This window comes from Pelobates fuscus, chromosome 1 (genome assembly GCF_036172605.1).
Source record: "Pelobates fuscus isolate aPelFus1 chromosome 1, aPelFus1.pri, whole genome shotgun sequence".
NCBI lineage: Eukaryota > Metazoa > Chordata > Amphibia > Anura > Pelobatidae > Pelobates > Pelobates fuscus.
Window position 1 is genome coordinate 194,622,342 of NC_086317.1, and position 25,672 is coordinate 194,648,013.

The 25,672-nt window shown below is 38.3% G+C and overlaps 1 protein-coding gene across 1 annotated transcript in view; it reads right to left on the reverse strand.

The window, feature by feature from the left end:
* Positions 1-5,001: 5,001 nt before the first annotated feature.
* CACNA1S (calcium voltage-gated channel subunit alpha1 S) overlaps positions 5,002-25,672 on the reverse strand; it is a 307,567-nt gene continuing 286,896 nt past the window's right edge. Inside the window, exons 33-42 of the mRNA XM_063453212.1 lie at positions 16,946-17,105; positions 16,679-16,806; positions 14,738-14,834; positions 14,153-14,255; positions 13,789-13,890; positions 13,117-13,241; positions 12,484-12,612; positions 5,898-6,100; positions 5,605-5,695; positions 5,002-5,238 (exon numbers count right to left, since the gene is read on the reverse strand). Of these exons, the coding sequence (XP_063309282.1) occupies positions 5,176-5,238; positions 5,605-5,695; positions 5,898-6,100; positions 12,484-12,612; positions 13,117-13,241; positions 13,789-13,890; positions 14,153-14,255; positions 14,738-14,834; positions 16,679-16,806; positions 16,946-17,105 (1,201 nt within the window). The 3' untranslated portion in view covers positions 5,002-5,175. The remainder of the gene's footprint in view (positions 5,239-5,604; positions 5,696-5,897; positions 6,101-12,483; positions 12,613-13,116; positions 13,242-13,788; positions 13,891-14,152; positions 14,256-14,737; positions 14,835-16,678; positions 16,807-16,945; positions 17,106-25,672) is intronic.

Genomic DNA, 25,672 nt, shown 5'->3' on the forward strand with positions numbered 1-25,672 from the left:
AGGGGGACTAAACCATGTTTGCGTGTGTGTGTATCTGTATGTATATGTATGTGTGTGTCTTTGTATGTATGTGTGTCTGTATGTATGTATGTGTATGTATGTGTGATTGTATGTGTGTATGTATGTATGACTGTATGTGTCTCTGTATGTGTGTGTGTCTGTATGTGTGTCTGTATGTGTGTCTATGTATGTGTGTCATTTTGTGAATCTCTATGTGTGTCGTTCTTTGTGTCTGTGTATCTGCATGTGTGTCTGTGTGTATATATATATATATGTCTGTGTATCTGTGTGTTAATTTGTGTGTCTTTATTTGCGTGTGTGTATCTGTGCATCTGTATGTGTGTTTGTGCATCAGCATGTGTGTCTGTGTATGTATCTGCATGTCTTATATGGTGTGTATCTGCATGTATGTCAGTGTGTGTTTGTCTGTTTATCTGCATGTGTGTCAGGGTATGCACCTGTGTGTCTGTGTAACTGTCACCCCACCACACACACTGTCACCCCCCTTCACCCTGCCACACTCACAATAACTCCCCCAACCCTGTGACTCACCCATGCAATACTCCACCTCACATCGCTCTACCATATTCACCCTATTACACTCACCTTCTCTAGCACACTAGCCCTCCAATTCTGTCACACTCATTCTCCATCACTTCATCACACTTGCCCCTTTTCACTCGGCCACACTCACCCTATCACAATAACCCCTCCAATTCTGTTATACGCATCCCTCCCAACCATGCCACACTGACGCTGTGGGACGTGAATGAGACACATAGAGGGGCTGGGGGGCAAGATGTATGGAGGGAGGGGGGCAAGGCAATTTTCGCACCAGGGTCCCATGGTTTCTAGTTATGCCTCTGCACACGACAAGCATATGGTTTTATCTTATTTAATAGGTTCCTATTGAAACATAATATTACCGGCTCATTTGCTATGACATCTTTGCTACAATTTTGCTTCTTTTTGCTACCTCAGTCTTAAATTATCACACAATACCATCATGTTATATCTCACCAGTATAAAGTATCACATGTTAAATCTATGGCACAATAATCCTAGTTTTATGTCATCATACCAAATTAAAACAATACTCAAATGTATTCAGAAATCTAGCACCACACAAACACAAAAGAGATTGCCTATCTGTAATCCCTTATTTCAATCACTATCAGACCCCTTCGAACCACAAACCAATCAAGTGATGAAGACCGCTATGTACCTGGCATTTTATGGATTCCTTAGGCCACGAGCATTTACCACTACTATTACATCTAACATTTAGTATTGTCTCAGACGGTCTCATATCTCTAAAAAATGCAGACTAATATATACTTTCCATACTCCCTACGAAAACAAGTCAAGATGGCCAGCAGGTAGATGTTTCATACTACCCTACTCAAAACAAATGGTGACCGGTAAGAATACTTACTCCTACTTACTCCCCCCTTGCAACCACCCTTCACAACCTCTTCTATCAATACACGGGTCAGTCCTTACAACAGCTAAATTCATGCTATACATAACATTAATCATGAGACTAGGCCTTAACCCTGACAATTATTCTGGTCACTCTTTTAGAATAGGGGCATCATCTACGGCTTCAACCAGGAATATACCTGTCCACATTAAAAAACATTAGGTCGCTGGAAGTCCTCAGGCTATTCTTGGTACATTCCGCAACCAAGAACTCCATCAAGCCTTTATCACAATGACATTGTAAATATGTATTTATGTTGATTGTTAATTGTATTAAATATTTGCATGAATGTCTACTTTTTGCCCTCTTTTTTTATAGGCCAATCGCATCGTCGGTTCCGGCACACCTCAACCGACTATTTACCATTCTGTATTACGCTATTCCTAATTTTCGCACTATCATTCTATACAGCCTTTTTGCCTCTAACACAAATTTAAGGCTTTGGATGGAGTTGTGGGAGGGGCTTAATTATCTTTTTAACCCCTTAAGGACACATGACATGTGTGAAACGTCATGATTCCCTTTTATTCCAGATGTTTGGTCCTTAAGGGGTTAAAGGGACTCCTCACCTTCCTCTGTACCGTTCCTGTTTAACGATGTGCATGTACTCTCCCTCCACTCCTCTATTTACTCAATGTACCTTTCTTTACACCTTAAGGTTGGGCCCTCTTTGTTTACAGGCCTACTGCATCGTCGGTTTCAGCACAACACAACCGACTTTTTACCAATCTGTATTATGCTATTTCTAATTTTCTCTCCATCACTATATACAGCCTTTTTGCCCTTAACACTTATATATATTTAATAAAATAACATATATAATCTATAAGTATATAAATATAGATTGTTTTTAGTGTTCCTTCAGTTTTATCCTGTATTGGTGTCACGGCTTCCTGCTATTCTGTCAGCATAGCCGCACAGAAACATAGCGGTTACGCTGACAGAAAAATCGTGGTAAAACTTGGTCGTGGTATGCCGGTCCCCAGCGAGTACGGCGTTCTTAGAGACACCTGCCGCTGCGGTTCCAGTTTTAATAGGAGACTTATCTCCGCCCACATCAAAGATGGAGCCAACGTGAGTGCGACAACACGTCATAGATGCGCATTCACGTTTTGAGGTCAGAAACAGCCAATTACAGCCTAAGGAGGGTTATTTAAACCTAAATTACCTTTTTGACAGTGACCTGTAGTGGTTTCCACTAGCTGGTTATCCGAGAGTGTGTCCTGATTGCGTTTTTCTAGTACTTGACTTTGGCTTAGTTTTGAATTCCCTGATTTCTGGTATTCTTGACTTCTGACTTTTCTCATCATTGTGTCTCTTTCTGTGTCCCTGACCTCGACTAGTATTTTGACTATTCTCGGCCATTCTAAGGTCTGGTTAGACGTTATCCTTAGTCCTAGGTGTGATACTATTCTGAGTGCTGGATCAACTATAAGCCTGACAATTGGTTACTTTTTCTCACTTGATCTGTGAACCAAATGCTTTTATCAGTGTATTGCCATACATATGCATAATATTATATGGATCATCTGATTCAGTTCCTGAACCGTGGAGAGCCTTAATGACATTTGTTCAAAGTTTGGACAAAGAAAATGTTTTCTGGAAACAGGATTCGATTAGATTTTTTTGGGGGGGGAGGGAGGGAGCTTCTAACAGGGTTATTCTCTAAAGTGAGACTTCCAAGTGAATTCAAAGTGAAATTGAAGGTCAAAATACTAAAATGCAAACATTGTCTAGCTATGCTTCAAATTCAGTTACTTTGGCTTCAGTGCTGTCTTTCAGCCCTTTCAAACCACTAGTAGGATTTTGTAATGTGACCCACGTTCACTAACTGATGATGGTAAATCCTGTGGAGAGGTTTGTCTTTCCATGGAACCGCTTCTTTATCTGCATTCACTTGGCAGTTTATCTTCGGGAGTCATCTTCTTGATGAATTGATGAATGCTCTGTTTTTTTATCCAGAACTGGGGATTTGACAATCATCAGATCTTGACCTCCTTCTGTCCAGCTGGTGTACAGTTTCTGGGTGCTGTATTTCAGGTGGAATATTCCATTCATAGTAAGTAGCTTCTGGATGTTGATATCCAGTGTGTCCTGCTGTTCTCTTGGCTAGGTTATTATGCTAGCTGGGTACCTGATAACTGGTAGAGTGTGTGTGTTGATGACGTGCGTATTGTTCTTGCCATTAATTTTAAATGGTAAATCAAAATAAAACGTAAGCAAGTGATGCACAGTAACATTAGGTGATGTAGTTAATGTGCCATATATATCAGAAAGTAAAATGAAAAAAACTCTTATTTTTATTGCCTACATCTGTTTGAGGAAATATATAGGGACATCAGGCAAGATTAACCAAAATAATTATAATTTAAAGGTATAGCTAAAACTATCTGCTAAATTTGAATAACATTACTTTTTTTTGTGCTGCTCCTGGACTGTGTACCTTTTTTCCAGGTGGTTTCCACTTGATCTACGATGTGTCATTGTCAGACGATAATTTCTTGGCATCCTTTTTATGAAAGGCAATGACTTTGAGCTGTTACTACACTGTAAAAGGTCGCAATAAGCTTCTTCAATTAGGAGTTGGGATATAATCATGCATTATTTCAAAATACTAGGGAGTTAAAGTCACTTTGATATAGTGGAGCTTTTGGTATGTTGTGACATTTCACCAATGCTTCAGGATTATGTATTGAGACTTGGGGAACTAGCAAGTGCAGGTTTGGCCACACTGGTAGTACAATGTAATCTATTTTTAAAGGAACACTATAGGGTCAGGAACACAAACATGTATTCCTGACCCTATAATGTTAAAACCACCATCTAGCCCCCATGCCCCCCTCTTGCTTCCCTAAATATAGTAAAATCTTACTCGTATTCAAGTCTGCAGCTCCTGGCTCTGCCCCTGTCCGCTGACATCATCAGAAGTGGTGGTCTGAGCCAATCACAATGCTTCCCCATAGGATTGGCTGAGCTTGTCAAGGAGGCAGATCAGTGGCAGAGCCAGCACAAGTCAAACACAGCCCTGGCCAATCAGCGACTCCTCATAGAGATGACTTGAATCAATACAGCTCTATGAGAAAAGTTCAATGTCTGCATGCAGAGGGTGTTTGCTGCACTGCCCAAGGAAGCACCTCTAGCAGCCATCTAAGGAATGGTCAATGGAGTTATCACTAGGCTGTAGTGTAAACACTGCATTTTCTCTGAAAAGACAGTGTTTACAGCAAAAAGCCGGAAGGGAATGATTCTACTCACCAGAACAAATACAATAAGTGGTAGTTGTTCTGGTGACTATAGTGTCCCTTTAAGTAAATTAAATTCTAAAGATGTTACAGAATGATTTTATCATTGTGAGACCCACAAAGATATTTAAATAATGATTTACAATGAGAATTACATATACTCCTCTTCAGTTTAAATGAATTGTTTAAACAGCTGCTTTCCTGTGTGGATTAGCTATAGAAACAGAGAGCAAAAAGATGCACAGATTTAAAAATAACACACACAAAAACAAACATACAGGAAATACATAATTTATTAGGGAATAGGGTCCTGATACATGCTGAATCATTTCACTGCAAAATGTTTTTTTTTACATTCCTTAGTGAAAGGGTTAAGCATAAGGTAAGTATTCACTCCACACTCAGGATGATATGGATGAAGGAAGCTGTGTGTGAGTCTTGATTGTGATGTTATGGTGTAGGAGGCAAGTTCTCTTTCCTGGAAACCATCCTGATGGAGTGAGGTGTCAGTTTCTATGGGGAACACAATTGTATGATTAGTGTAATATTCCATCAAATGTACACACATATTCTCACAGCAAGGCAAACATATATTCCCCCCCCACATCTCATAGTATTGTAGTACCTCACAATCTTAAAAAAATAGACAACAAAAAAGTCCTTGCTTGATTTACTAGAGCAGTGTGCCCTTTAAATAATGTTATATGTTAAATCTTATCACCCTAGTTATTCATTTAGCAGAGGTTATCAAAGATATAGTCCTAAGTCCAACAGGTGAAGAGTTGCAGATGACCTTTTGCTCTAATTTGTGTATATTCTGGCATCACATTCAGAATTCTGTAAATGCACATCTTAATCTTGCTACTTCATCTTTCTTACCTCTTCATTGGGTATACTATTTTCATCCCATTGGTCTTCCCTTTGCTGTATCGTGTCTGAGACTGAATTGATTAATCTATTTCCCTGTTGACTGGAAAATGACATAGATAATATGAGACTAATAGACAAACATAGCATACTGTTTAAATCCATATCTATATGTTCACATATCACCCTGTACGCACAATCTCTTTCATAAATCTACACACCATTGATTGAGAAATAATGTATCTATTTATAAAGAAACACTCTGTTGCTGCACACAGACTGATAATGTGCCATGAAAGACGTACCCTGATAATGTACTGTTGTTGGTGTTCCGATTCCTTCTGGGTGGAGGAAAAAATACTGGTTCTGGCAAAAAGACGGGGGACTCTAGATCCTCACTTCCTGTTTCAGAGAATCTGAGGGGGCGCTGGCTGGTGATGGTGGTATGCAAAGGACTCACAGGATCAGTGTGAAAGCTTTCTTCTTGGCCAAAAAGGCCTCCTGTCCTCTACAATCCAATATCAAAAAGAGATTTGTAAAAACAAAATTGTTAAACCTTCAATATATCTTCTATAGAGTGATTCACATCAGCTATATCTGCTATCACATTTTTTTACTGTCCCTTTTTTTTCTCTCTTACCCTGAAGTAAAGATTCTTATAACGTCATCATTTTTCAGCTCATCCTGATGTCCAGGTCCCCCCACCTCAAATCTGTTACCAACTATTAAAGGACCACTCTAGTGCCAGGAAAGCATACTCGTTTTCCTGGCACTAGAGTGCCCTGAGGGTGCCCCCACCCTCAGGGACCCCCTCCCGCCCGGCTCTGGAAAGGGGAAAGGGGTAAAAACTTACCTTTTTCCAGCGCTGGGCGGAGAGATCTCCTCCTGCTCTCCTCCTCCGATCCTCCTCTTCTCCTCCCCGTCGGCTGAATGCGCACGCGCGGCAAGAGCTGCGCGCGCATTCAGCCGGTCACATAGGAAAGCATTCACAATGCTTTCCTATGGACGCTGGCGTGCTCTCACTGTGAAAATCACAGTGAGAAGCACGCAAGCGCCTCTAGCGGCTGTCAATGAGACAGCCACTAGAGGACATAGGGGGAAGGCTTAACCCATTCATAAACATAGCAGTTTCTCTGAAACTGCTATGTTTCTGAAAAAATGGGTTAACCCTAGAAGGACCTGGCACCCAGACCACTTCATTAAGCTGAAGTGGTCTGGGTGCCTAGAGTGGTCCTTTAAGTGTTATGATTTTCACAGAGTTAGATTTTGGCTGAAATTATAAAATTCGGTGGAGTAGATGAACTGCAACTGGAATGGCAATTCACATACTAGTGGCAATGCTGTTTTATAATTTGGGCATTCCAACCGAATGTGTATCATTTACTTAGAGCATTCGGTCTTTCTTTAAAAATCTGTGCTTTTTGCATCAACATCTTATACAAAGTATAAGATTTAAAATCTGTACAAAACACCAATTTTAATTAATTGGGACTGAATGCATCCAGCAGGATGCAAATTCACAAATACTTTTTACTCGCAGCGCTAACATCTGGCAGCGTTAGTTAAAAAAAAACACACAAAGCATTGGAAGACTATAAAGTAAGCGCAGCAAATCGCGCCTCTGCGCCAATCAGCATCTCCTCATTGAGATGCATTAACTCAATCATCAATATGAGGAAAGGTCAGAGCATCCATGCATGTTGTGCAGCACTGACCCAGGAAGCACCTCTAGTGGCCGTATGAGTGACTGCCACTGGAAAAAAGCATGTATACTTTGAAATATAAGTAGAGCACTGTGACAGGTGCATGAGATATCTCACTTCTCTTAAAGGATCACTATAGTGTCAGGAAAACAAACTTGTTTTCCTGACACTATATAATCCTTAGGGTCCCCCCACCCTCAGTGCCCCCTCTCTAGCACGGTCCTCTAGGGTAAACAACAGACAGAGTCCTTTGGTTTTCATATAATCAAGGCAATTTTATTGGCAAGTCCACACAGCAACACCACTAAAACATAAATATAACAGGTTTCCCCTTTAAACAAAAACCTAGCTCGTCTAAGCGCTGACTCACTTTTAATATCCCTCTCTATCAGGGTTAAACTAACAAAAACATATTGTTGGGTTGCACCAACCTTATTAGATAGAAACACTCTGCTCTCCTTTCTGCACTCCAGTGCTTTCAGCTAGCCTGCTGCTTTCCTTTCTGCACTCCCAGTGCTCCAAGCCAGCCTTGACTGCTTCCTTCTGCACACCCAGTGCAATCTCCTTGACTCTCTCACAGGAGAAAACAGCGTCTCTCCTACCTGCTTCCAGGGAGGAAGCCAGCATTCCCCCTTTACCTGCCTAGCAGGGATGGGTTTATTCCCACTGCTGCAGCTGATTATCTGCAGCTGAGCAGTGGGTTGGAGACGGATCAAAACTCTGGCCTGGAACTTATTTCTCCCAGTTGTATGTAAACTGCGGAGTGGAGCATTGGCCCACCCTGCTCTCCAAATGCTCCACCCCAGGGGCCCATAACTAAACTTTAGTTTGTGTTGCCTACAACACATACTACACATACTCCCCCTGGGGTTAAATGTTATAGTCCTATCTGCCTTCACTTTATCACAATACATATATTATATCTATATATAATACGTGTACATATATACCTTATATATAATGTCATACTAAGTGTATTTTTTGTTAATATATACATAGTAAAAGTAAAGAGTACATTTATATATATATATATATATATATATATATAATAACTATATATTGTGTGTGTATATATATATATATTATAAAAATTACATAATAATTAATAAAAAATAAATATAAACACAAAGGCACCCCCCTTTACCCCCCCCCCCCCCGCCAACACATAAACTGAGGGAGCCCAGCACCTCCAGAACCACACCTGACCCATCAGGGAGATACACTGAACATACAAGATGAGCGAATAGGACTAAGAGACGAAGAGACCAGATGACAAACCCTAGAGACCCTGATGGCTTGACATAAACTAGGAGACCAGCAGGTCCTAAGACAACACTCAATATACACGCTACGGGCCTATAACCACCGTCTGACAGTTGCAGAAACACACACCGCAAGTCGTGGGAGGCCTACGACACCCCCACCTAAGCCAGGCAGACCTTAGAGCTGCACAAACGGTCCACATACATACAACATATCTCCCTTACGTACATAAAGCCACCGACAAGCCCTGGGTGACCAAAAGCTCTCTACCGGGGATGAGACCTATGAGATCCATAACAACAAGTTGACTACCTCTCACTTTAGACATGGGGTGAAGGAACGAGATGAACACAGAGTTCACATCCGACTAGTAACCCCTCACCATACAGGGTGACACCTGACACATGACTCTTGTTCCTTTGTTACACACCAAAATGCGGACCTGCGAGTCCACACCTAGCTGATTATTCAACCTTAAGAGCAATTCCTGCGAGTCTCACAATGTTATTACTTACTCGCTTTGTAAAATTATTGTTTTGAAATGAAATAGACCAATAAAAAAAAAACATATTCACAAAAAAATATATAAAATGTAAAAATAATAAATAAAAAATAAAAAATATATACCCTATATACTCGAGTATAAGTCGAGTTTTTCAGCAAATTTTTTGTGCTGCAAAACCCCAACTCGACTTATACTCGAGTCAATGTCTGTATTATGGCAATTTACATTGCCATAATACAGACAAGGGGCTGTGTAGGAGGGGGCTGGCAGAGAGTGTTTACTTACCTCTCCTGCTGCTCCTGTCAGCTCCCTCCTCCTCCGCGCCGGTCCGGTCAGCTCCCAGTGTAAGTCTCGTGAGAGCCACGGGGTCATAGCGCGGCCGCGAGACTTACACTGGGACATGCAGAGGGAGCTGACCGGACCGGCGCGGAGGAGAAGGGAGCTGACAGGAGCTGCAGGAGAGGTAAGTAAACACTCTCTGCCAGCCCCCCTCCACTGAACTGCCAATGCCACTGGACCACCAGGGAGTGAGAGCCCCCCTCCCTGCCATGTATCAAGCAGGGAGGGGGGACGAAAAAAAAAATTAAAATAAAAATAATAAAATATTAATAATAATTAAAAAAATTATAATAAAACAAAAAAAATGAATATAACAAAAAAATATTAAAATTATAATAATTAAAAAATAATAATAAAAATGCCCACCCCCACTCATACACACACTGCATCACACACACACTGCATTCATACACACACACTGCATTCATACACTCTGCACTCATATACACACACACTGCACTCATACACACACTGCACTCATACACACACTGCATTCATACACAGGAGCTGCAGGAGAGGTAAGTAAACGCTGCACTCATACACACACACACTGCATTCATACACACACTGCATTCATACACACACACACACTGCATTCATACACACACACTGCATTCATACACACACACTGCATTCATTATATACACACACTGTAAATAAATATTCAATTAATATAATTTTTTTAGGATCTAATTTTATTTAGAAATTTACCAGTAGCTGCTGCATTTTCCACCCTAGTCTTATACTCGAGTCAATACGTTTTCCCAGTTTTTTTTGGTAAAATTAGGGGCCTCGGCTTATATTCGGGTCGGCTTATAATCGAGTATATACGGTATGCAATTTTATTCTAACTGTATTTTGAAATTATATATATATCTATGTATATATAAATAAATAAAAATAATCTGAAATATACACATGTCCATATACATAATTACATAAATAATTTCATAAATATACAATTAGACTTCAGATATATATTTATTTATATTCTATGCATATTTATGTGATATTTTTACATAATTAAGTAATTTTATTGATTGCAATTTGGGGGACTGGCCTGATAACCCAGGCCGAAAGTCCATAGAATTTAGTTTGCTAGCACTATATTTAACCTTGTAACTCTCCAAGACACCCTAAAACCTGTTCATGGGGGTACTATTTTACTCAGTAAACTTCGCTGAACTCAAATATTAGTGTTTCAAAATAGTAAAACATATCACAGCGAAGATATTGTCAGTGAAAGTGACTTTTTTGCATTTTTCACACACAAACATAATTTTTACTGATGATATCATTGTTGTAATGCATTTTACTGTTTTAAAACACTAATATTTGTGTGCAGCAAAGTCTCCAAAAAATAACAGTATACCCCATGTACAGGTTTTATAGTGTTTTTGAAAGTTACAGGGTCAAATATAAGGCCGTTTTTTCACATAGAAATTTGCCAGATTGGCTATGTTGCTGTCACGGTTCTCAACGCGGCATCCAGACTGCGTCGCCCCAGAAGTGCACTGGGGGCTGGACGTTATCTGTGGCTGCTCCAATATTCTCAGCACACCTGAAGCTGATGGCCAATTAGCCAGGTATAAGACATGCCTCTCCCTGAGGGCAGTGTCAGTTAATTGACTCTGGTTCCTGTATTGCTGTTTCGTGTTCCAGTGTTCTCCTGTTGATTCCTGACCGTGGCTTGTTATTTCGTGTATCCTGACTTCTGGCATCCTCTGACCTCAGCTCGCTACTCGTTTATCCTGATTTCTGGCACCCACTGACCTTTGGCTTACCCACAACGATTATCCTGTTTATGTCCGTATCTGTACTGCGACTTGGAGCATCATCCTGCACAGCCCCCGTGCACAGACTCACAGGCCAGGTGAGTTCTTTCCTGACCACCGTGGCCTGTGTTTAATTGCAAGGGTAAGCATATATCTGCGCTACAGACTCCCAACCAAGGTAAGCCGTGACAGTTGCCTTTGAGAGCCAGGAATGAGAATTACCCCCATTATGGCATACAGGGCCGGTGCAAGGATTTTTGCCGCCCTAGGCAAAAAGATTTGCCGCCCCCCCCCCCCCCAGTCACATCACAATGCCCTACCCATATGATCTGCCATATGAACTAACACCAGTGCTGCACACAGTATGCGTTTACATTAAAAAGCCTGCAGGGACAAACTATAGACACCAGAACCACTTCATTAAGCTGCAGTAGTTCTGGGGACTGAAGTGTCCCTTTAATGTGAGGTAAATTAGAGATTAGTGTCACTAGTAATATACTAGATTGCCTACAACCAGATGAGGATGGTGATGGGCTCTGGCTGCAGTCTGGCAAAATATATACATGTGATGGGTTATTCAGGGACTCCTGACAGATATTAGTGTTACAATGTAACTTGCGTTCATTTTGAAAACAAATGGTTTGGAAATTGCAAAGTGCTACTTGTACTTATTGCCCTATAACTTTCTAAATAAAGCTAAGAACATGTTAACATTTGGTATTTCTAAACTCAGGACAAAATTTAGAAACTATTTAGCACAGGTGTTTTTTGGCGGTTGTAGATGCGTAACAGATTTTAAGGGTCAAAGTTTGAAAAAGTGTTTTTGTTTTTTTTTTACATTTTTCCTCATATTTTATAATATTGTTTATAGTAAATTATATGATGTGATGAAAATAATGGTATCTTTAGAAAGACCATTTAGTGGCGAGAAAAGCGGTATATAATATGTGTGGGTTCAGTAAATGAGTAAGAGCCCTGGTCCTTAACAGTAAGAAAATTGAAAAATGGCCTTGTCACTAAGGGGTTAAAGAGAAACCCATAAAGCATGGTGTTAGGAACCCATAGCACAAATGCTAGATTTTGTTTTGATTGAAAAGCTAGATCATTGCCTGCTTTTAAGATGTTAAGTGGTCATTATTGCTTGATGATGTTGTAATGCTTTGACTTTGTACCTGTACAGTCCTTCATCATAGATTTGTATTGTTACTCATCCTTAATTGTTTACAATTACTCATACCTAGCCCAAGTTAACCATTTACATGGTGTAAACATTACCTGTACTCTCTAACAGCATGCTGTAACTCACCCTATATATCCCCTCCTCTATGGCAGCTTCCACCATTGCCCTCTCAAGTTCTTCTTCAGCTGTTAAATCGCCAGAGATAGCACGGTGCAGATCAGCCTCCCCTTCCTCTTCCACAGAACGTAGACCTGCCTGTAATGCATGTGTGGTGAGGAGTGTATGTCAAGGACAGATAAGATGAATGATAAGATTTGGGAAATAGTTTATAAATGTATTATTTCTGGTGGATTTTACATACATTAAGGTCATTGCAGCAGCACAAGTATTAGAAATGCATGTGGTGGATGTGCCATCTAAATCCTATTTCCCCCATTGTATATCTGGAGCCCTTACGAAACCATTGGATTGCTTCTACACAAAATTGCCCCATTAGTAGCCATGGCAGTGCATACATTTGAATAAAGCTTATTGGAGCCATTTAAGAAATAATGATTGCAACTAATTTGCTTACTTCTTATGTTAAAATTAGATTATTACCCATAAATATTGGAGTTATATGGTGGTATGGCCATAATGTCATATGGGGTGACCAAATCCCCATATTTTCACTTGAGACAAATGATTTTAAGTATTGTGTGTGCACGTTATCTTTTATAATTCATAGTTCTGTATAATAATGAGGGTAATGTATATTACCTGAATCTCTACATTATTTCTTTTTGGTCGATATCCATAATATTCTTCCTGACGCTTTTTGAACTTACGGAAATGCTCTTGAATCAGGAAGATGGCATAAAATTTCCCGACTGTGACCTCATCATCTTGATTAAATGAAATATAAAATTTTAAAATTAAAGCAATGCAGGTAGATATATTGCAAGACAAATTGATTGAGAGATCTCATCAAAGGGAAAATTCAAAGTGTACTTAAAATTTTAGGCTGCATTATGTTTAATTATGTAATGCTTCCAGTTTGGCAATTTAGAAAATTAAAATCACTCTGAATTCTCATTTCAGTGAGTTTCAGTGACAGTGTCAGGATTATTAACTAAAGGCCAAATGGCCACAAACCAAATGGTGAAAAAATTCGTACTGCAACGTTATCAATATCTGGATTTTTAAAATTCCGGACCGAATGTCGCTGGAAGGCTGAAATCTGGTCCAAATTAGTTAAATCCACACCCAGAACTGAAGCCATTCGGACATCTGGTGTTTAGTGAATAACCCTGCATGTATATCTCCACAGCTTTATGATTATCTATAGCCACAAATATATATATATATATATATATATATATATATATATATATATATATATATATATATATATATGAAAAGCAAAAGCAATAACCTTATTTCTACACTTACCGCCAATTGGTGGAATCACCTGGTCCAGCAACTTCATGCTGGTTCTTTTCCATATCTTTTTAATAATCATTCTCAATTCTTCATTACTTTGTTCAAAATTTCCTGGTGCATCAAAGAAGGTGGAAAGAAAAAATCAATGAGTGGTGTGCGTAGAAACTGGAATCAATTCCATGGATGTTATTTGGGAACTAACGGCAAGCTAAATGTATTGTACTGGCTAAGATCATATATATTATATAACTGAGGAAGAGAGTAGGATTGAGAGCAGTAAACTAATAGATGAATGTGAAGAAGACAAGAAAAACCACAAAGGCTTTGTGTAACTGCATGATGTTTATATTAATTCACAATATTGAACACTCACCTTCAGTCTTGATCTTTAAAGCCGTTCTGACAAGTGAAAATAAAGTAGCATTGAATGTGACTGTGCCATCACTGTTCAGAGGCATGTTCATACTCACCAATCTCTGCAGAGAAAGAAGATTTAGGGGAAATAGTCAGGGATGTATTTACCACAAGTCATTTGTTCTGGGGCTGTCCACCTTACTGTGAGTGTAGCTGTCAGTGTGTGTCTGTGAGTGAGAATGGGTATGCCTGTGTGCGTATGTCATTTTTTGTGTATCTGAGAGTGTGTGCCTGTCAGTGAATGGGTGTCTCAGTGTCTGTCTGTCAGTGAAAGTGTGTATTGGTTAAACAGTGTGTGCCAATGACTGTGTATCTGTCAGTGAGTGTATGTCAGTGCATGTATCAATGAGGGCATGTGTCTGTCTGTCAAAAAAATGGCCTTGACACGAATTGGGGGGGCAAATTTAGATTTTGGGGGTGCCCGCATTTAGTCGTGCCTTGGGCAGCACAAATCCAAAATACACCACTGGATATAGTGACCACACTATTCCTCAATTTCTTTGAAATTTAAACCCTTCAACTCTCATTCCTTGTTTCACTTTACCTTACATGCCACTCTATGTGGGCAGAATTTTCCAAAGCCCAGAGGGGGCTGAATTCTCCGCAAAAGAGTAACAACGTCTAAATGCTTGATCCGTCCCCTGTAATAAATAGCATAAACAATAAGAACCCTCTTTTTTTCTGAAAGTTATCATGACCAACACATAATATGATATAATAAGAGTGTTATTGATATTACTATCAATAACACTGTTCTAGACCTAGTAATGTAAGCACTGAGAATGTTAACATATTAGGCTGATTTATTGAACTGTTCAGGCTGATTATTGGATTATAGCTTTCACTTTGTATCATGCCACCCACAAATGAACAGCAGTAGATTATTTTACTTTACAGTACATTGCTTTACTGTTACAGAAAAAAACAAATTTATTTCCCTGTTTAAAGAAAAAAAATATATAGTTTATTCGTAAAGAGACAATCCAGGCACTTGTACAACTTAAAGGACTTTACTGCCTTAAATACAGTAATTACTTTAAATTTATAATTTCTGCATGTTCAATTATATGTAATTCACATAAAAAAAAAAGGAAAAACTATTTTTATTTGGGGTAGCATTCTATTATCCTTCTATCTCCACTCAACTTTTTTCATTCTCCTACTCATTCATTGATTCCTAGCTCCATTAGTCCCCACCATGAACCTTAGATGGGTGCTTCTTTAAATTTTAATGTGGAGACCTATTGTCCTCCCCCTGGACGCACACATGGATGGTGGGTGAAGGCACTAATATTAACAATAAAGAGATTTTAAATAATATTATAATAGGGGGTGTGATAAAGTGCATGGTGTGATCAGTGAAGAAGACTATATTTCCCCTAGATTTTTAAAGAAGCATATGACATTTAATCCCAGGGGGAGTATGGTATTTAAGATAAAATAATGTTTAGAGATGGGCCCCTGGGGTGGAGCGTTTGGAGTAGGGTGGGCCGGTGTTCCACTCCTCAGTTTACAAGCAACTGGGAGACATAAGGTCCAGGCCAGGAATGCAGCCTGTCTCCAACCCATTGCTCAGCTGCAATTAATCAGCTGCAGCAGTGGGAATAAACCCCTCACCGATAGGCAGGTAAGGGAGATTTTGTGGTTTCTCCTTTTGGAGGTTGTAAGCAGCAGGCTGGTTTGCAGCACTGGAGTGCAGAAGTTGGCAGTCAAGGTGACTGAGCACTATAGTGTAGAGAATTGATAAGACACAAAGTTGGTGAAACCTGTATTTTGTTTAGTTTTACCCTTGATAGATAGGGAATGAAATGTCAGTAAGCGCTCAGATGAGCTAGGATTTTGTTTACAGGGACTTGATATATTGTTTCTTTTGTTTTGACGCTGCCTTCTGTGTGGAGTTACCAATAAAGAGCCTGGAGTTATATTAAAAACAAAAGACTGCGCATGTTTTATATCCTAGAGGACCGTGCTAATTGCAATAAAGGAACACAGGGGGTATGCCATTGTTCATCACCCCTAGTAAGAACCCTTGTGTGGCTAGGGGTCACCAATCGCTTATCCACCCACCTAAAATAACGTTCCTACCTAACCCTAATAATAGTAAGGACAGCGTCAAAAAGAAAAAAGCCAAATAAAAATCCATAATAACTGATGTATGGTAGAGAGCAACTAGAGATTCTCCCTGTGCTGTAATGTAAACATTGCAGTTTCTCTAAAACTGCAAAGATTGACAATGCAGGGCTAAATGTGGCAGGGACACTGCACCCAGACCACTTCAATTCGGAAGAATAAGTTTTTTTTTATTACAAACTAGAGTTACTGGGGACAGTTCTTTAAAAGGAACATAAAAATGCATTTTCAGAGAATATTTTCCTTCTGAAATCTAGAATGTGAACAGTCAATAATATATAACAATATATATTACGATAAAATGACATGATCAAGTATAAAAAAAAAGACAGAAATAAACTTGACTGGCACGTACTTTGCCTCAGGGTCATACTCTGCCCAAATCCTCTTAAATTCATCCAAATGATGTGGTCCCAAAATGGACCAGTCACGCGTTAAGTAGTCAAAGTTATCCATGATCACAGCTACAAAGAGGTTAATGATCTGTGGAAAATTTTGAGAAATACTAATGTAAATATTATTTATTCTTGATGTGATGCAAAAAAAAAAATCAAATGAGATGGCACATATAAAAATAGTCATTTACATAAAAGTAGTCATAAAAGTAGTCAGTCAATCTTACCAGGAAAGCGCACAACATGTAAAAGCTGATGAAATAGAAATATGCAAAGCTGGCCCCGCATGTGTACTCTTCACCAGGGAGAAAATCTGACTCTGGGTCACATAGCTTTCCATAGGAACATGCCAGAAGTATACGTTGCCAGTCTTCACCGGTTGCACACCTGAATAACATTTGAATAGATTATCACAGCTCATATTTTATATATTTTATATATTTATATAATGTAGATGAAACAATGTTTATACATGTGCAGAGAGAAACATTTCAGTATATTTGGTCAAGTGGTTAAAGAGAAATAGTTTTTTTTTTTTTTTCCGGTTACTCCAAATGCCTACTCCAACTAAAATGCCTATTCTTTTTGCCAAAAGTCATTTAAAACCACTAGCTAATTTTGGTCAATCATTAATCTCTACTGGAAATGAATCAACACAGGCATGAAAAATTTAAGCAAAAAATAAAAATGAAATTAAGCAATAAAAAGTAAAAAAAACAAACAAATTTTACTTGTAAAGAAAGGCTAATGGCTGGAAAATAGCGGGTATGGCTAAGCAATTTGCATAAGCATTAATATGTAACATTATGCATTCATTGAAATTGTATGCATTGCACAATTTGCGCAGTGTGCACACACACAGTCAAATTAAATAAAAAATTGGACATGAGACCAGGGACAGAGGTGGGAGACAGGCAGACAGGTAGTTACATTAAAGAACACTATAGGCACCCAGACCACTTCATCTCATTGAAGTGGTCTGAGGGCAGTGTTCCTTTCCTCCTTAGTCCTGCAATGTAAAACTTTACAGTTTTATAGAAACTGCTTTAGAGAAATGTTGCAGTACTAAGGCTGCCTCTAATGGCTGGCTATCAGACTTCCAGGACTTTCATAGAGTTTGAGTCCATGAAATGCTTTGCTTGAAGACATCCAGCATAAACAAAAACCCATAGGATAGAATTGAAGCAATGCAGGTGTTCGCTGCACATGTACATTAGGTCTCCCCAACAGATAACATTGAAGGAGGCAGAGCGCGACCCAGCACTCCTCACTGACATGTTACTTCTCATTTCTGAGGCCAGAAAATATATCACTCGCTGCTGCTCAAGGATACTTCCCATTATTTCCAAAGTAAAGTTCCACCCTCTCACAACATCTTGTAAAAGATGATGCTGTGGCAAACCTGCTTGTTATTGATGCACCCTCAACTTTTGACTAGTCTTCACACTGTGGTGCAAGTGCCCAACAATATTTCAGCATCTCTCTATTATTCTTCACAATCTGCCCCTCTCTTTGTTAGTGGGAAGTGCATTTCTTAAATATGGGCCGCATAGAGCACACTGATAAAGTTCCCATCTCTGATAACCTTTACCCCATCACTCACTCAAAGTCCCTTGTGTACTGCTGTGCTTTACTGTCTGTCCAACACACTTTTCTAGCTTAACTCAAAGAGCTGCCAGAATATTAGCTGAGCTGTGCTGCTGAGTGCTGATCCATAACCTCAGCTTGCAGCAGAAAAGATCTGAAACCTGCACTGTCACCTGATTGACCTGCTTCTGTACAGGGGACATCTGTCTGCTATCGATGCAACTTTAGAGGCAAGACATTGTGCTGAGTCCTAGGGGCTCTCCATATTTTTGTGGTGAAGTGCACACTCAGTATGTCCAATAGAGTTCTCACAATAGACCCCTTCTGCTCCTCCTCTTTTACCTCTGGATCATAACCTAAATCTAATTCCTCCTCATGCTCCAAACCTGTTAAATGTTTTAAAAAATTTGTTTGGAGAAGGGTAAAAAGGTTGCTGCCACAATTAGGTTTATTTTTTGTCTGGTGTAGTACCTCACAGTGCCACAACCTGTCTGTGGTGTTTTTGCAGGCTGCTGTGCCCAGACTGAGATATTTCTCTGTTCCCAGCTGGTCTTACTTTGTAATTATCTTCTCCCTATTTATTTGAGCCTTACCCCTTCTTGTTTGCCAGGTCATTAATGTTAATGCCATTGGTCTGGTCATTTTGTCCTGAGAACCTGTTTTAGCTGCCTGCCTATCCCGAGTTCCTGTGCTGGCTGCCTCCTTGTATCATATATGAGTGTTAGGTTTTGATTGATTCCGGGGCCTGTGGTTGTTTCCTGGAAACCATTCTTGCACATTCACTATACATTCCTGTACACAATAAAACCTGTCCTTTGCAAATACAACTTTTAGATGGGTGCTTTTTGCAATCAGGTATGCTTACCTAACAGATCAAAACTATTCTGTTGATAATAGTAAAACACACAGAGACTTTATCATATGATCTGGTTCCCTCTCCTTTGTTTCCTGTCTTCTTAGGAATTCCCTGGTTACGAAAACATGACTCTATTTTATATATATATATATATATATATATATATATATATATATATATATATATATATAACATGGTCCACAGGTACCTTCACATATTCTTCAAACCAGTGTTCTCAACTTTGCATTGTGAATGAAACAGAAAGGCTTCATGAAAGTCAACATGAAACAGAGTCAGGAAATCATCCTTCCTGAAACATATAATGACTTTCAAAGTATATTTGATTAAAAAAAGGTGTGGAGATAATACCTCCCCGTAATTCTTTTGGTAGAATATACCCCTTGTTTGAAAAGTACTCATCCTGAAGGAATATTTCCAAGAAAAAGACCTTACACTTCTCCCACAGTTGCTGGCATAGAAAAAAGGATGGCAACCTACGATCTTGTGTGGATTATAGAGAACTCAACCACATTACCATCAAGAATAAGTACCCACTCCCTCTTATTCCTGAACTTTTAGAATGTCTTCAATCCACATACTTATATACCGAACTGGATTTAGGTGGAGCTTACAGTTTGCTCACAGTCCGTGAGGGGGATGGACGACACCATTTTACTCCCACTATGAGTATCTAGTCATGTCATATGGACTCTGTAATGCACCTGCCTACCTTCAACATTTCCTAAACAATATATTTCATGACCTCCTTGATCAATACATAGTCATTTATTTAAATTACATCTTAGTCTACTCTCCAGACCTACGCACCCACTGTCTCCATATGATTGAAGTGTTAAAACAATTATGGAAATAAAATCTATATGCTAAAATAGAAAAATGTATATATGAAACAAAATGTGTGGAATTTTTGGTTTCCTCATCAAGCCAGGCACATTGGCAATAGGCCCCAGAAAAGTGAATGCTATTCTTACGTGGCCTACACCCCTGAACAATAAACAAGTTGGTTTGTGGGATTTGTCAATTTTTATCAAAACTTTATCACACAACAAAACTCACAAAAAAAGGATGTGAAGTGGAGTTAGTCTTTAATGGCACAACAAAGTATTTCACAATCTGAAACATTTATCCACTACTGCACCCTTATATCTGGAGGTTAATGCATCTGACTCAGCTACAGGGGCAGTGAAGTTGCAAAGGCATGTCAAAACTGGATTGTTACAACCTATAGCTTTCTATGCTCTTATGTCCAATTATGAGATAGGAGATAAAGAACTATTGGCCATCAAGAAAGCATTTGAAGAATGGAGACACCTACTAAAAGGGGCTAAATATCCCATAACTATAATAATCTTGAATACATCTAAACGACCAAACATTTCAATCTTCATCAAGCAAGGTTACTATACTTCCCCCAATTTTCCTTTCATGTCACCTATTGTCCTGGATAAAAAATAAACCGAAAGGCAGACACTCTTTCTAGAATAAACACCTCTGATAATCAAAATCCAAACGTCACACATATTCCAGGAAATCCAGAATACTGCCTCCTCCAACAATCTTCCAACTTCATCTGAGGGTTATCTTTGTCACATGGAAGATTTATGTACCTGAAACACTTGTCTAAAAGTATTATACCATGTTTCTGATTTTCCCCTGGCTGCTCATGTAGGGCAAAAAAAAAAAGACACTTCAAAGCATTCAACAACATTTTTAGTGGTCTTCTCTTCAACAAAATGTCAATGACTATATTAACTCCTGTATCACTTGTGTCTGTTTGATAGCTAATACTTTCAAATAAGCTGGGTTGTTATAACCATTATACAAAAATAGAAACAAAAGAGTTACTTGTGCACTATCCCAAATCTCAATGTACATTTAAATAAATGGAGTCATATTAACCCCTTAAGGACCAAACTTCTGGAATGAAAGGGAATCATGACATGTCACACATGTCATGTGTCCTTAAGGGGTTAAAACCCGTCAGTTATTTAAATGTGCACAGAGATTTGGGATAGTGTGCAAGCAATTATTTTCTTTGGTTCTTATTGTTACAACCATTACAAGTCCCATCCAGGTCTTGGAGTCATTTTACTATTGATTTATTTGTAGAGCTGCTTAAATCACAAGGATACGACACTGTTATGGTCGTAGAATACTGTCTAACCAAAGTGGCACATTTTGTACCTGTCAATGTAATGGATAAACCAGTCTTTGGAAACATATCCCTGCTGCTATTGTACCCATTTACAATCTGACCGCAAAGACGTACTCTCTACAACCGAGTTCACTTACAACTCTAAACAACATGATTCTACTCACAACTCACAATTCTCACTTCATGCCAACTATGGTGTTCGAAATCCTTACACAATAGTGATATAATAGTGATGTAATCCAAATACTCTTCCATGGATTCCTTCACTCTGTGACAGATGTCACTAAGCAATTACAGCAGTTGACTCAATGTTTCCACCAAACTCTTTACAAGAAAATCAACAATCTTACTAGAAATACGTTGATCTGAAAAGAAGCTAACTATTCCCATACAAAGAAAACCAACTTGTTTGGTTATCTACAAAACATCTGAAACTATCTTGTCCCACTCAAAAATTACGTCACAAATTCATTAGACCTTTTAGTATTTCCCAATGTGTTTCACATGTTGTAGTGCGATTAAGCCTGCCATGTCAATATTGTATACATCCTTTATTCCACGTATTCCAGGAAATTATGGATTCACAAAGACAAAGAGGCACTCTTGAATATCTTATTCATTGGAAGGGATATGGTCCTGAAAAAATGTCCAGGGAACTTGTAATAAATGTTCATGCACCCCAACTTGTTGGGATCTTCCACCTCTAGCACTCTGATCGTTCAGCACCTGTATGCCTCCGGAGATGGAGGGGCTAATGTCACTCACCTGAGGTTCCCTTGCCGCATCTAACTCTTCAGCCAATGTGGTCCCTCTTTGGTGCACGCTTGATCCTTTGGCATGTTTACTGCTGAGTAAGGAGGGCCACAATCTCTTCTCTGGGCCGCTTTATCCGCGATGGGGGTCAAACCCCCACACAATAGTGATATAATAGGCACATGCATGCACAAAGGAGAGCCTCTTTAAGGGGCAGGGAGCAAGAAATTAGAAAAGGTGGTCTCGCCGTCTCCAATGAGCGTTTATTACTCCTTACATACAAGTTTTCAGGCCAGAGGCACACCCCCTGGACCTGGTGGTAAACTGTGACAAAAGGGACCACTAATTAACATAATAACACTCACACATACACAATGAAATCCCTCCTCTCCATACTGGAGATAATTGGATTAAGGCACTGCAGTAAACTCAATTATCTACAGGTAAAGAAAATATCTACATTTTACCCTAACAGCAAAAATACGTAAAAGTACATAAAAATACATAATTCTTATTATATTACACATAACCGCCACATTTAACCTATCCCCAGATAGCTCGGATCTGAGCGCCCAATATAGGTGAACAGCGCTCAGATCCCACGAACAGAGTAAATTTGACATGGGGTAAAGCATAGCAAGGGCTGTTGAGAGACCAAGGAGGGACAAAAGCAGTCAGTTCCAACTAGTCTGGCAGTGTGCCTGGGGCAACGCCCTGCTGGAGAACAATAGACAGGAAACGGGGGATGGGAAGAGACACGCCTTCCCATGGATTCAAAAGGGCAGAAACAGTCTTTAGAAGCCAATAAGCCCCAAATAGTCTTTTTAAATGGCAATACACCCCAGGGCCATAGTCATGAGGGAGGAGGCTGGCAATCAGGCTCCTCAACAGCCAGGGGCAAAGGGCAGCTTGTCACCTAACAATCCAGTGACAAAAGGCATTTCATCACATCTGCTATCTAGGCTCCTCCTGTCAAAACCGTAACCCATACAGGCCTACACCATCTGTCTGTAGTACCTTCCTTAGATTAGTTTTAAAAAATATTTTGGAGAATGGCAAAAAATATCAACTCTGTGGATAAGATGAATTGTGTTACCAGTTCCAGAAACTAGCTAAAGACTGCAATCCAACACACTGTGTGCCCACTGCTGAATTGCTCAGCTCACACGGTTTCACTCTTTGCGTTCCTGCAGCAACAGGAAATGAAAGCAGGTCAGACACAAATTCAACATTGGTCTAATTTTGCAGGAACTTGACAATCATTGGCTGAAAAAACAGTCCATCAATCTCATGATAGCACTACATGATGATTTTTCCATGATTGTGGTCAAAGACTTACTCAGAAAACACACTCATTAAACATTGGTCTCAATATTATAATATAATATTGGTACAAAAGATTTCCAAATTATTTCACATTTTAAAACTATTTAATGTTATGAAAAATAGTTTAATTTTGAAACATTTTTATACTTTTGATATAGTGATATTTTTTATAACATTTATTATAATTTCCATAAACAGAATGTTCAAGGATATAATTGATGTGTAAGTAAACAGTTTGTTGATCCAAGGAGAAATCTGATTGCAATTATGGAGTCAAGAAGGATTATTTTCCCTTTTTGTGGCATAATTGGAAATGGCTATGATTAAGTTTGTTGCATTCTTTTAGATCAACAGCATAAAGAAATTGGTTTTAAGGCTGAACTTGATACACTTCAGACTTTTTTCAACCTAGACAACTATGTAACTATGCAATATATTTTCTAATATAGTAATATGTTGAAAAAATAAATGCAAATGTTTACCTGAAAATATTAAATCATTTGTAAAGTGTATACAACAATATTAAATTAAGACTTGTGTTTGCTGCAATCTGCTGTGATTAACTTAATGACTGAATGTGGTCCAAATTATATTCAGTCATGAGCCATTCAGTCATTCGCACAATAACGTTCTTTCATTTTTATTTTGAAAATGACCAAAAAACTAAACTAAACTGTATAAGTCTATACTTGAAAGTAAATAAGATTATAATTTTAAAAATATTTTTTTTTGTTTTTCATTATGGGTATGACCTAAATTTTTCACCTGTAATTTTTACCTGTAATCTGCAATCTGATTTTTTAAATGTTATAACTTTCACCTATTATTGCTTTGAAAATTTGCATTCTAGTCTTATATTGCAAAACCTAAAATTTTGGGGTGTCCAAATTGGGGGACATAAGATATGAGACACAAGTTATATTATTGGATTACTAAGACTTGGTGGGTTAAAACACTTGAGCAGGCTATTCCTTTAAAAGGATATGCATTATTTAGAAGAATAGAAAAAATAGAAAAGAGGGTGGGGTATGTCTTTTTATTAAACCTGATTTAAAGTCTAGTGTTAAAGAAATTGTACGTGATGATATAGGTGAGTATGTGAAAGCCCTATGGGTTGTCAGGCAGGTCCCGCAAATTGTAATTAATAAAAATACATAATTATGTAAAAGTACTACATAATAATATAGGTTAAATTAAAAAAAAATAAAATATATATATATATATATACATGTATGTATATATATATATATATATATATATATATATATATATATGTATATATCATTTTGTTTAATTATTTTTATTTTATATAGGTATATATATATATATATATAGTGATATATATATATATATATATATATATTTATGTATTATTTATATTATTTCGTTCCAAGTTCATTTTGATATTAAAATATATATATTTATATATTAATATCAAAATACAGTTAGAACTAAATTACACACGTATATATATATATATATATATATATTAAAATTATTTCTTTTTATTATTGTTTTATTTTTATTTTTAACATATTAACATATTTACATATTTATTTGTTTTATATATATATATACACATATATAAATAATTATATATATATATATTTAATTATCATTCTACGTGTATTAAGATATTAATATATAATTATATATATATATATAAATATTAAGATACATTCAGACAGTGTATGTGTGTGTGTGTATATATATATTTGTGTTAGGTGCTTATGATAGTACAGAGTGAAATACCATAATTAAATGTAGGCTAGTAAAAAGGGCAAGTCGGTTGTGGTGTGCCGGAACCGACGATGAGTAGGCCTGAGAAAGAAGAGGGCCTACCCATGAGAAAGAAAATAGAAAGGAAATAAATGTTAAAATGTGGTGTGGTGGGAGGGTCATTCAAGGTTGACCTTGAACGGTAAGGAGCAAGGTAAGTAGGCTAGGAGTGGGTACCAAGCACCTACCACAAATCCAGGCCAAATTACCTTTATACTTTTGTTAGGTGCTTATGATAGTACAGAGTGAAATACCATAATTAAATGTAGGCTAGTAAAAAGGGCAAGTCGGTTGTGGTGTGCCGGAACCGACGATGTGTAGGCCTGAGAAAGAAGAGGGCAAAAATTAAGTAATCAAATTTATTACAGACAACCAATACAGATACATTTATCAACCAGACATGTTTTTGAAAGCATTCTTGTACTGGGTTCGGTATGTATCGTGAGTAAGCGGATGACTTTCAGCGCCCCAGTGTTT